The sequence below is a fragment of the Anser anser genome (assembly GCF_964211835.1).
Source record: "Anser anser genome assembly, chromosome: 1".
In the NCBI taxonomy this organism is placed as follows: domain Eukaryota; kingdom Metazoa; phylum Chordata; class Aves; order Anseriformes; family Anatidae; genus Anser; species Anser anser.
The window spans coordinates 141,818,930-141,833,007 of NC_139720.1; the positions used below are offsets into that span (position 1 = coordinate 141,818,930).

At 37.8% G+C, this 14,078-nt stretch overlaps 1 protein-coding gene across 3 annotated transcripts in view; it reads right to left on the minus strand.

Moving 5' to 3' along the window:
* The window catches only part of REV1 (REV1 DNA directed polymerase), a 57,171-nt gene that overhangs the window by 39,279 nt on the left and 3,814 nt on the right, over positions 1-14,078 (minus strand). For 2 of the 3 annotated variants that reach the window (XM_083826906.1, XM_083826905.1), the window contains exons 2-5: positions 5,803-5,911; positions 4,188-4,254; positions 3,261-3,393; positions 2,069-2,237 (exon numbers count right to left, since the gene is read on the minus strand). In XM_083826906.1, the coding sequence (XP_083683032.1) occupies positions 2,069-2,237; positions 3,261-3,393; positions 4,188-4,244 (359 nt within the window). In that variant the 5' untranslated portion in view covers positions 4,245-4,254; positions 5,803-5,911. Of the gene's footprint in view, positions 1-10; positions 117-2,068; positions 2,238-3,260; positions 3,394-4,187; positions 4,255-5,802; positions 5,912-14,078 lie in introns of those variants that run through there. The other variant, XM_083826908.1, reaches the window with a different exon arrangement.

The following is a 14,078-nucleotide window of genomic DNA, read 5'->3' on the forward strand; positions in this document are numbered from 1 at the left end:
CATGCCTTACCATTCTTGTATAAGTAACTCTGAAAAATCCTATCTTACACAGTTCACATGGCAAACTCCAAATTACTGACATTTTTGGTGTTTTACCAAAATCTCTTTGGTGGCCCCTAAACAAAAAATTAAAATAACAGCTATTGTGATAAGTGCTGTGGTAAGTTCATTAATCTTTGGAAAGCAGTCAGATGCTATAGCGATAAGCACCAACAGAAGACGGGAATTAATTATTCATTACATTTTTCAGCAAAGATTTCAAGTCACATGCAGTAAATAAGGAATAGGGTTACAAAGGAAAGAAGCAGAAAACAAGACAATGAATTAGCAGTTTGCAACCTGAATTCAATCTTTTCTGTGTAGAGAATGTGGCAAGTACCATAGCGAAACAAGACGACGTGATCATATAATTAAGAACAAAATCATAAGTGTGTGTACACAAAGAAATAAAGCTGGACGGACAAACAATCTTTCATTTTGCAACCTTGGTTGGCAGGACTAAAGATCTAACAACACTGTTTTATTGGCAATACATGACAGTAACATTTTAGGGTTGATTTTAACCAAACTCAAAAATAAAGTCCATCAGACTGCACTGTCATGAAGTGCATAAGAATATTGAGCAAATTTCAAACCTCTAGATCCACTGCACAGATTTTCACCAACTGAACTACTGAGGATAACATCACTTGGTATTCCATGTGGCAAGGTACTACACAGTGAAAGAGTATTTAACTAATGAGCGTTCTCCAATATTGTTGAGAGAACAGGAAAAACAGGGTGTTCTTGTGAAATTAGCTTTTACTCCAGATTCTGACATGAGCCCTGTTCTACTGAGACAGTCAGCTCCCTGCTTCCTTGTGCCTAATTGAAGGAATCTGCCTCAGTTCTTCTGACTTACCTTACAGTATAACCTTCTAGAAACAGGAGATGCAGAAACTGAACACAAGACACCGTAAGGAAAGTTTTAGGAGATTTCATAGATTAAGTTTTAGCAGGTCTCTACTGAAAGTAAACTGATTTTTCCAACTTGGTTAAAATCACTAGGAACTTTAATGGGCAATGAAAATATCCACAACTTTCAAACCACAACACATCTCCTGCCAATTTTCCAAGTACTGAAGTTCATGGGTAAGACACCAAAGCTTTAAAAACAACAAATAACTAACATCTTTTCCAAACCAAAGAACCTGTCATTTCTGACCTAAATTAAAGCAAACAAACAGAAAACAGCAATCACATTTAAGAAGTTGCACGACATGAAACATTTGAATCCAAAATCAAAAAGTTATATGGAACTGAGAACAGCATTTTACAAGTATGCACACAGAAACAGTTCTTTGCCTGTTTCTGCTGGGCATCTAGGAGAGACTAGTTAAGAATAGTATGACACTGACAAAACGATTTCCAGAATGTGTTCCTGCCTGCCATATTTCCCATGGGCTCCTCAGATGGAAGAAGACAGATGCAAGCCAGATTAACTGCTCTGAGCCTTGCTATCATCTTTTTCAAGGGCCTGAGGACAACTTTAGTTGATCCTATATATTTCAGCGAGTAGAAGAACCAATAGACTTAAGTTATTTGGAAATCAAACCATGGGTTTCATTTTGTTTTTACAAACTCGTATAACATGATGAATCCTTGGGTGAATTAATTTCAGTTTTATGAAAATGCTTTTAAATTGACTTTCTTTATTTACAGGTAATAAGAAACTCAGGCAAAGCACAAGGCAAGAGGTTAATTAAAAAACATCATCTGACATTTATAAAAACTTATTGAGATGAGGGCTGGCCAATTGACTGGATATTAAAATGGAATTAACAGGCTAATGTTCGGTTTTGTGCTATGCCTGAGATTCTCTGAACGTTCTTAGCAAAGTTACCTAAGGAACAATCACAAAGAAGCAAATCTTCAATATGACAGTGGTATTTTTACTCAGCTGTTGCAAGGATAGATTTATTTTAAACTAAACCATAATCCCAAAATGAAACCTTTTATAAAGCTATTTTTCTACATTTTTTTTCTCCACAAAGGAAGAAATCTCTAAAAGCAGTAGATCAAAACTCACCTTTCCATGATCCACTCTGGGCGAACTACTTTTTCTCCTTTCAGTTCTTTTATTTTGGCATTTGGAAGATTGGTGGCAATGATGTGCGTTGTTTTTGATCTGGAATAATATACATGGTATTGGCCTCCATGCAACATCATTAGCCGTCTTAATTCATCAGCTGAGGGATCTATAAAATTTTAAAACAGAAATATTCCTGCTTTGTGTCAGCAAATACATTAAGAAAAACAGTGGTTGAGAAACAATGTCATGATCAGAACGAGTGCAAAGCATTGTTCTTCCCCTGAAAACCTTGCAAGTTTTCAAAGACCAAATCAGAAACGCATTTAAGAAACGTAGAAAAACATTTCTGAAAAGAGTGATTCAAAACACAAACATTCTGATTGTTACAGAGGATCTTTCCACAATATGTATAAAGGATGGGGGGGGGAAAATACTCAAGTGGATTTAATGCTAAACTAAAAAAAAAAACCACTTTACTGCAACATAACACAAAATCCAGTATTAGATTAACTCACTTGCATTTTAATCGGTTTGAGAGAGCAGTTTACATGCAGAACAGAAAATTAATATCAAAAGGGTTTAGCAACAGCAAAGAACTCCTACTGTACAATTTCTGACTTAAAGCAGGTAACACTTCCTTACCAGACTATTCTTGAATTACTGCAAGGAAGAGAGACTACCTTATAAACTAACATCTATTCTTATTCCCTCTAACATTACTGATCACCCCAGTAATTATTCACATTAGGAATGTTTTTCATCATGTAAAAAAGAATTCTTTGCAAGAAGTAGGAAAAAAAAAAGCTTTTGGAGAACCTTTGCAGTGGTGCCACATTGGCAACAAAAGGTTTGGGTCAGCACAAACAATGTTCTGAATAGTGAATTGGACACAAATCAAGAAAGTTCTGGTGAAGGGTGGAAAAATTTACTCCTATTTCTAACAGTGACCATTCATGTAAACTATTTAATAAAGTATTAGATATATTCAGAAACTAAATGTGACTTTATATTGAAAATCTAAATAATGAAATACAAAAGGAACATAATACACAAAATTTAAGATATATGGGAATTGTTACATATTTACTTAGATACAAACACACGTGTTTTATAGTCCTTTACTACACTTTGGACATTGAACAGACACTGGAACAAAACAGAACAGATCCTTAAAAAATAAAAGCTTCACCTGTAAAGCCATTGACATAGATGGCGACTCCACTAAAGATACTTGATGAATTTCCATCCTTCTGGTGCTCTATGGCTGAATCTGACCGGAATTGATCCTCCAATTTCTTAACCTTTGCCGACATGTATCCTCCCTAGTTTTTAAGTTGAACAGACAAACAAAACAAAACCCATGATGCTAGTGCTGTTTTCTTGTGTTTACAGACTGAAACTAGTCAATTATGAGAAAACTGGAAGTATGCAGCATTCCTTCAAATCTATTTTTGTTGACTTATAAAAGACACATGCTTTTTTCCCTAAACAAAAAATAGCAAGTCCTCTACACTAAAATTTATCTGCAAGGTACGGTATCTTGTTACCAACACGACAGGATTTATTTCATACTCCTTTTTTCTTATTCTATAAGGAAGATATTCCATCTATATAAAAACCCTTATAGAAGAAAAAGAAAAAAGAAGAAAAGAGAGATCAGAGAGTAATGCAAGTTTGGATGCTAAGCCAGAGTTCTCATTGACCAAAGAAACAATGCAGAGAATACTCAAACTCCACATATTTTCTGTTCTTAAATATAGATAAGACAGTAGAAGCATAAGTAAATCAGGTGCCTCAGTTACTGTATGTCCAACTATAAAGAAAGCGGTGACAACTTCTAAAAATAATTTTAAAATTACTTAGTTTTAAATGGTGGTTAAAGCTATTCAAAAAGTCTGCACATATTAATAACGCAATTTAGTGGATGATTACGAATTAAGACTTCAACACCAGATTAAATTCAAAATTTTTTTTTAAAAAATTGTGTTTTTCAAGTGAAGCAAAAGGTTTCAATTTATAGCATACCTTTAGCATATTTAACAAAATTGCAAACCCTTATTACCCATTTTGCCATTTACCTCTTCAAAGAAAAAAAGCCAGTTGGTTTTAAACATACCCATATTCCCCAGCCATCGCCATCAGCAGCCCGTTTCCTCCATCCACCCCGCCTCATACTGAAGCTTCTGCACAGAAAGAAAAACACACGATCAATTAGATGTTTAGTAATATCAGTGACATTTCAGTCATGCATTACAGGCCATCTACAGAACATCACAAAGATTACATTTTTCAGTGTGTATGCATTGAAATATATGAGTTGTATTTAACATAGAAACTAAAAATTGCAATGAATTCCAGTTTTTCAATTTTGTAGTAATTCACATAAAAAAGTCATCACAAAGATCAGTTGCCATTGTGATTTATTAAATTCTTCCTGTTCATCATACCTCTCCTATAAGAGGTTCTTATATAAAATTGCTACCGTTCCTGCAAAATATTGCCTAAATCACGAACAATCTTTTCTTTCTTTTTTGATACTATTTACATGGGGGGATGCAGGCAAACACCTCCTGGCATGAGAGACTGGATTAATTTTAACAATGGGTTCAGAGCTAATCATAAGAGGTCCAAGCATTTGTTGTTCCACAAAACAATAAAGTTACATAAAAGAAAGAAGAAAAAGAGAAAGAAAAAAAAAAGCAAAGGTCATGTTTTCCTTGAGGAAAAGCCAGTCATTTAAGTGATCTAGTATGATCTATAGCTAGGTTTCTTTAAATAAACAAACCTAACCAGGCAAATTACAGTTTTCCTTTATGTAATACACTTATCCCTGGACCATGAGCTGAACACAGCAGCATCCCCAGATGAGCGATTAGTGAGCTGAAACAGAACTGGTGGAGAGAAAAAGAAATGTTTTGGACTGTGGCCAACTGCTCACTGTACCCAAGTGATCCACATTAACTATTGCTGTTGTAACACTGATTTTAAAATATTGATTAATGGTGTAGTCTGATCATGAGGTCACTGCCTGCTACACTACATCTCTCACTTTCTATTCTAATCAGTCCCCTAAATAAAAACACTGCTTTGTCTTTTAGGGCTGTAAGCTCTTAAGAGCGGGATGACAGGAATAGGACCTTGTATACCCTGAAACTAACAGGAAGAAAATTTAAGCCAGTCACCTTTATTTTATTAGATATATCTTGATATCCATAAAAATACACAAAACTACAGTTCATACAAAAAAGGAAGTCAACTGGTCTTTTCCTTCCTCTTGTGCTGTTAAGAGGATACCTATTCTCTGGTCTATCCATAGAATCATCCAGTAGCGGAGCACAGAAGCTTCACCCAGTCTCCAGCCTAACAGAAAGTACGCACAACTATAGTTGGAGATAATTACCCATTTTGGTCATTTACCTATCCAGGAAGCAACTTCTACTACAGTGTCCTGGAGACCACCTCATTTATCACATTAGAATTTTGTTTCCTCTGAATAACTTGGCTAAAACTTGAATTCCAGCTTTCATCTCTTAAGTCCCTTTTGTTTTAGAGCTACCAAGTAGGCGGACTCTGAAATCCAGCTAACCCACCCTGGACTGCAGGCAAGTTTCACTGCAGAATAAGAGAGAGCTGCAGGAAGGTTTTCATAAATACGATCATTTTCATGGAATAACGTCAATATGCCAAATCAGGCAACCATTGAATTACAGAGTTAAAGCACGTGTAAGTACCTTGAAAAGACACGCTTCAGTAGTATGTTTCAGGATCTCCACAAACACAGGAAGATCATGATGCACCTGGTTCTATTCTTCTCATATTTCTTGTAATCTGTTACATAACCTACACAAATATAGAATTATCATGATTAATCATTTGTCAAGGAGATTAGCTTTATACCAACAACCAAAACAAAGCCACCCCTCCCCAGTATGTTGTATTTTCTCTCTAGGTACCTGTGTTTCTCACCCATGGACCAATTTCCAATATGTTAAGCTTTGTGAAATTAATTTGGGGGGGGGGGGGGGGTTGGTGTTGAATTTTATCTAACAGATACCACAGAACCCTTAAGGAGAAGGGAAGAAAAATGAGAGGAGATGAGTTGGATGACTACATGAAATAGAAAATTGACTACTTTTTTCTCCAGTAGAAGAAGGTACAAATTGGAAATGGTTGGATGATTTCCTTCATATGGAAAATTTGTATTTTTCCCATAAACTCAAGTAAACTGTAATTCAAATATATCACTTCTGGCTGAGAAGTTCTTACAGAAAACAAAGGTGTAGGTTCAAGAAAGGAAAATGTTTATTCATGAAAATGTCACATACTGATTTTAGGTATCATAGTTATTGTAAGAATCACCAGGATTTTAAGCATTGATTACTCTTGCTCCTTACCAATAAAGGATGAAAAAGCCTGTCAAACAGAAAATCTTTTGTGTGCGTGTGTACATACATATATAAACACACACATTTATCTTACTCTGGTGAAAAAGAGAGCCCTCAATGCAGTATAAGACCCACATATGTCACCAGCAGTCTAAGGTGTTCTTCATTCCAATCACAAGGTTCTTGAGAACATCAGTTATTCTGACCCCTATACAGACCTTTTGCTTATTCAAAGAAGTCTTTTCAGTATCAGTAAGACAGAAACAAAAACATCCGATGCCTGTTAAACCAATGAACTGCCTTTCATGAGAGTAAACTTCTCTGAAACCTTTAAACATTTAATTGTTATTTAGGCTACTGGGAGGCGAGGAAGACCTCTAGTCTAAAAGCCGTTAGATCAGGCCACCACAACCTGTGGGGCCAATCAAAATCATAATCATGGGTATGTACCTAGTTTAATTAAAACTACAGATCAGAAAACATGACTCCTTCAGCTTAGTGTGTTAAAAGCATGACATATCAATCGCTCAGAAGTTGTCTTCCTAGAGCCTGCAAAATTCGAGAAGCTAGGCTATAATGCCTTACTTCCAACATCTGATAATATTTACAATTTCCTTGGCAGATGTGATTTTTGACTCAGCCTGTTCACTTCAATTCTAAACACACAAGTTAGAAACATGGTATTTCAATGATTACTAAATGCCTTTGGCTTACTTCCTGAGAGTTATAGATTATTTACTTAGTGCTGATATGAAAACCTGGGAGATTAATTTCTCCCTTTGTAGTTCCAGGAACTGTTTCTGGACTAAGGAGGATCTTCGCTGCTCCCTCTTCACAAGGAGCCACATGGAAAAAAGAGGCAACAGGTACAAGCTGTGTCAGAAGTGGTTTTGTCTTGATGTAAGAAAGAAATTTTTTTACAGTGAGAAGGATCAATCACTGGAACAACCTCCCCAGTGATGTGGTAGGGTCCCCATCACTGGAGGTTTTTGAGATGTGACTGTACAGGTGCTAGATAACCTCACCTAGGCTCCCTTTTCCCATGGACCTGATGATCTTCCAAGGTCCCTTCCGGCCTGGGCTGTTCTATGATCCTGCTAAGTCCTTGTGCTTACATGGCAGATTTTTCCTTGAAAATTAACAATCTCTAGAGCTGCTTATCTGAAACTTAAGGAACTAATGAACATGAGAGACATCTTGCACAGGATGTATTTAAATCAGAGAAAAAATTAGGCAAGATTTGAGGCATACTCGCTGGTTCACGAAATAAGAACTGTAAAGTAGATACAAAGCCCTCTCTATAGGAATCAAGATGAAGGGGTGAGCAGGAGAAATGCTTTGTAAAGAACTCTTCAAGTGGTGGGGGGGAGAAGCAAAAAAGGGACAAACATTGAAATTTGCCTGCTTGTGATCAAACAAGAATTCATCTTTTCTCTGTTCATACTAACTTGTTTCAGAGCAGTCTTCAAAAATTCAAGAGCATAAATGCATAGTGACTCAGGTAAAGTGAACCACCACGATTACTCATTTGCAGGGCACCTCCAGAGCCCAGAGCAAGAACAAATGATAAAATGACCCTTTACCCAGAAAAGCAGACAAAAAAAATGAAATGCTTACATTCTGGACTTGTGAACACAAATATTCAGTAAACTAAAAAAAATCCCAACAAACTCTGAAACTGCACAAAAAGTCTGTAGTGACAGAAACAGTATCCCTAGGAACAGAATCCAAATCTTCATTGCAAAAGAAACAACCTTTCAAGAAAAAAAGTCATATTAAATCTCCTGTCATCGAAATTAACACAATTTGGCCCTGCATCTTTGAAGGCCACACACAAACTGTAAAATCTTACTGTTCTACAAAACAGAGTTCTTTAATTTCAAAATTCTATTGGGACATCTTTTTCAAAACTGAAGCTAGAAGAGGAACTAAGGGTTTTGATGCTTTGTATGTGACTGGCAGCTCAGAAATAGTCAAGACAGCACACTAGGAAAAGATATAACACATCCCACTGCACACTAATTCATGGCCTCACATCATACTTCCCAATTCACAACCACTTAATCTTATTATTAAAGGCTGCTTGTTAATCAAACTGTACAGATCATGGAATGGAATGAACTGCTATCCCTACATTTTATGAATTCTATAAACACGTGCATGCATATAGGAGAGTTGCATGGCAACTGTGAGATTTCAGACTGCACAACAAGTGATGTAGATGTGAATGTTGATGTTAGTATTTGAGTACCTGATTCAAGGAAGATATTTCTTTTAAAATACTTGAAGATCAGGATGGTGTTGTATAGGGTAGGTGGCTTTCCATTAACTGGGATAGTTGGGATTACAGAGGTAACAGACAAACCCAGACCGAAACCATAGGTATTACGGGCACAATGCTTGGGAGCACAGAAGAGTTCTCAGTGGCTCTCTGAGAAGTGAGTATGGATCCTCACAAGCCTTCTGATTCCAGGTCAGTAGCAGTCCTGCCCAAACTTCAGTTGTCTGTGCCATGCTCTGCAGCATTCCCTTTTCCATGATGCAGAGACATTTCTGCTGCCTCTTCAGACTGTCAGATTTTATATTTTGTACTACAGGAAAGCAAATGAACTATTTCCAAAGTCAACTAGACACTGCACCGTGACTCAACAAATAACCCTGCCAGACCCGTGTCTAAATACACAGTACAAGTAACTTCTAATCCAAATAATCCAATCAAAGGTAACAGAAAGTTGTGTGGAAGTGCAGAACACAGCAACAGGCATTTTGCTTTTCTGACCAGAATAAACACCTTATCGACGTCCTCTAGTACAAAAGGACCTGATTTAATTAGTGTGTTCAAATACCACAAACATTATTCTCAAAGGTGCAGCTCTAACACTAACAGAAGTACGGCTATCTCAGGCCACCACTAATGAATATCAGAACCTTTTGCTTGAACCCTAGATTGAATCCATCCCTACTCAGCAGGGCTTAGAAGTTGTTTCCATCAAATGGGTACTTTGTGGCCTGTTTGAGTTTCATGCATCTACATTCCAGCTCCCACATCAAACTCACCACCCTGCTTGGCACTAGGCTGCAAGCTCTTTGAGGAAAGAACTGTCTTACGTGTTTACACATTTCTCAGCACAAGAGTCCTATTCTTGGCTGAGTCTTCTGGAAAAGAGCTGCTGCTACAGGGTCTAAAACTATTTTTTACTATGTACTAAAAATGTCAGAATCCAGTAAAGGAACTTAAAAAAGATAGTTTAAGAGGTTTTTTTTTTTTTTAAGCTCCTTTATTTTTAAACCCCTGTGATTTTAGGCACTCGAGTTAACAATACTGTTCCATATTAAAATAAACAAATCTGGATGTTGCAAAGCAACTGAATTTTATTCTAGGCGGGAAATAAACTCTCAGGGTGAAGTTTCACAAGAGGGTTGAGTCAACTTGATGGCCGCCTGCCACCAAAAGGAACGGGGCTGCCCCTCAACCTCTGCTGGCCCAGCAGAGACCAGCTGGCCTCCTTTACGTCCAGCCTCTCCACTCCAGCTCCGCACTCCCACGACCCCTATGCCTGGCACTTTGGGCCAAATCAGAGGAAAATCCACACAGCTGTAAGGGGTAATTTCTACCAGGTCAGCAAGATGAGCCGAGTCACAACAGGGTCACACACACAGCCAAGGCGGACGGGTGGGACTGTTCCCTGCGGTGCCAGTGACAGCTTGTGAATCCCTCAGCCATTTCCGGAAACCAGCTTTTAGGTCATGGTTATAAACAACCAACTGTGCTGTGAATAGGGATGTGGATTTGCAATAAGCTAATTGCTCCTCACTACCAGCCCTGCTTATATTCTTCCCCCTAGTAAACAACTGGGGTAGACTACCTTACTTTTTTCCATTGAATTAGAAAGTTTTCAAAGAATGTTAGAGTCGCACAACAGAGAAGTCCTAAGTCTGTTCTCCATCCTAACTCACACGTGCCTGTACTACAGTCACTTCTAACTATAAGCACCAGTATTACAGGGTCAACCAGCAAGTTCTGGTTTGCAATCCAATCTCTGATGATATTGTAAAGCAACACAAATCAAATTGGCTGAAAGACATAAAAAAAAAAATCTGTCCCCAAAACCACCTGACAATACTCCCTTCTCCTGTAAGTAAACCTAAGACTGTGAGGTAGACAACAATCGTGAAAATCTTGAGCAAATTAAGCACTGGACATAGAACTGGTAGCGAGTATGAGAAATCTAGAAATGGTATTTTTTAAAAAGGTGAGCATCCATGGCATGTGCTAAAGAGGCAAAATACCATACAACCCCCGTAACACATGGAATAAACAGTCCTTCAGAATCAACTCCTATGTGTAGATGACTACTCTAAGGCTGTGTTCCAACCATGCTTTTATTTGAGTTTGACAGCAAAGAAACAACACTCTCACCTTCAGTGCTAGCACTCTCTCAGAAGATGACACAGGAACTCTTTGCTAAGTAAATTATTCCAGTTTCCAAACTCTTTCTGGAACTCAAAATGATCTTTATTTCAGATCAGTTTACTTTAACATCAAAGACTAAATACTTTACCTACAAGCAGCTACTAAGAAAGATGCAGTTATTTTGTCAACTAATCATCACATCACCCTGAAGCGGTTGTTCATCAATCAACCAATTTATACAAGAGCTGTACAGGACAACATTTAGGTCTTTCCCAATCAACTTGGAGCCTGGGACAGACGACTTTAACTGTCACAACTTAAGGAACCATGAGCACAGGGTACAGGGAACAGCAGAGGACTTGCTGTCCTAGAACAAGGTGGTGCATCATTCTGCAGTCTGCACTACCTTTGAGCAATTTGTTTTCAACAAGACACTCTTTTTGCTTTTATACATGGCATTTGAGATGGTTAGTTCTTTGAAAAATAGCAAGCCAGATTCAATTTGAGACCAACTGTCAATGTTTCATTCCCCTCTAGGAATAACATTCAGTAGCAGCTACAGTCCATTTAGAGCTTGTCAAAAGCAGTGGTTTAACTTGGTTGAATTTTTTCTTCTGCTCACAGAAGACTCTGGCTTGAGTTTCCACATTTCTGCATTGTTTGGTAATATTTTCCCCACACTTCAGAGTTCCTCAGTGATGAGTGGCTCCTCCCCATAAATTTTCATGGACAGATTTAACCATGTAGCTCAATTCACTTTTTAGTTCAAACATGACCTCTTTGATACAACTGTTCATACTGCCACAATACGCTGGCAAATTTCAGCAGACCTCAGCAACTGGCTTCATTATTTCTGTTACTCATCTTCCTTTGGGACTTCAATCCCTAGAGGATGTAGCACACTCCTAATCTTTATGCCATCTTCTAAGTGCCTAGATTCCAGAATAAAATCAGTAAGTCAAATTGGGATAAGAAACAGCTTGCAGAATTAGGATTCTCTCTAGCAACATACTGAACAGACTGTAAATCAAACTAAAAGGAAATTCTCTTTCTCTCTTGGACTTAAGTGAGTATCTGCAAGGACAAGTGAGATGAATACGTGAGTTGGGTATTCTTCAAGTCCATATATATTTAGCTGGCTATAGTATTTGAGAACAGGAGCTGTGTTACTTTTTCTTTGAAGAGGAAGGGTGGGCTGTTTGCTTTTTTTTTTTTAACCTAATAAATTGATAGAACTTGCTTAGAAGTGAAAACCTGGGTTTGTGCACACCTCAGTCTGATCACAATCCAGTCCTACAACTCTTGTCTTAAACACAGAGCATACACTGAAGCATAGGTAAAGCCCTGGTAGGTACAATAAATAAACAAAGATCCCACTTCCCAGATAGCGAGCAGACTTGCTGCTACTGAGTGACTTAAGACTTCCTAAGCACAATTAAAGAAAGCGACTGGAGCGCTAAAGAAAACAATGCAGAAAAGGTGGGTAAGAGGAGGTACAGCCATTCTTGAATAAAAACAATGAAGAATTTTCAAGAGGTGACCAAAACAAGGGACCTATGAACACTCTGAATTTGTTAACATTGAATTCAGAGAAGCTGACGGTAAAAACCTCTGACATATACCATCTTCAGGTCTCTCAGATTCCCTAGACATCGGGTCAGCAGACTGGTGAAATCTTGTCAGAAGAGATGACATTTTTGATTAATGTCATGTATTTGTTTCGATACACATGTATGTGTTTCTGTGCATGCACAGGTGTGCGTGTACATACACACATTCAACTTGCCTTTGCTGCTGACCATCTCATTACCCAGTACCCGGATTAACTACTTTGGAATGGCATAGACACAGATCTGCCCTCGGACCAACATTTTAACTAACGTAAAGAGAAGGCTCCATTTCTTCTCCACAAGTTATTTTTCAGTGGAAGCGCCCAGGGCAGTTGTGCTTTATGCTGAACTCAATGTTATCAGCGTACACTGAGCAGATGCTGAGCAGGCCAAGCTCTTCGGGGAAAAAGAGAGAGAGATAAGACATCCACTTTGCAAATCTCAAGTGGGACCTGATGTCAGATACTAAGGAGGACCATCTCTCCACACATGTATGGGTGGCACTAACCTTGTACAGTAGCAAACCTGGAGGAAATGAAGCAACTTTGTTAGCAAAAATAGTGCTCACTACAGAGTCAACATTTAAATAGGTTGATTTTTTGTTTGCAGCACTTTCTGAATGGTGTTTCTTAAATGCAACTGTCATTGCATAGTCCCATTCCCATTTTTTTTTCTGGATTTGCCTTTGAAACTCTCAAAGCAGCAAATTCTATTTTGAAGTAAAATCTTCACAAGATATGCCTTCCATGGCCTTGAAGTTTTATGTACCTATATCTTTCCTTAATCTATTGATATTACTCTTATCATCCACTCAGACCAACACAACTAGCAGGAAATCAGATGAAACTTGTAACTGGAGAGATCAAAACAAAATGGAAATATTTTTTAATCTATTGCCTAGTTTACTTGTTTCTTTAGTATTACCTTGGAATCCATTATTTGCAACTTCTAGAAACAGTTCAGTGCTGGGCAAACTTCTGATTTGATCCTATATATTCTCAAGTTTCCTCTTAGATTCAGCTGAAAGTGATACTGAGGGTTCAGGCACAGTGTTTCTACATTTTATTGGAAACAGTTGTACGTTCTTACAAGAAAACAAAAATGCTGTATTTCTTCAGGATCCCTAAACAAAACTGGCATCAGAATTGTGTTCTTGGCCCTATGTGGTTTCAAGTTGGTATTGTAAGTACCTCTGACATTGAAACAACAGCATTATACTGCTACTTAGTAGAGACAGATCAATACAAAAAGGCCACAGAGCAAAAACTGCCTTCCTCAGGCAAACAGGAGGCTTGTAGATCTTACTAGGTTAAAAATGAACATAGAAATAAGCGGAATCATTATGGAGGGGCAACACTTATCACTTCAAATTTCTGATCAATCAGATTAGAGCGAAAACTCATTACACCCTTTCCCCAGTACCATTTTATCATAGGATTAACAGTTTACCAAATAATGTGATTTCAGCATGGAAATCCAGGAAATAGCGACTAACAAGCCCCTTTTTCAAGTTTCCCAATGCTCCAATATTTCCTAAAAACAACTGGTGGACTCAAACCAGAACACTATCCTTCCACTAAACATCATTATTTCATTTC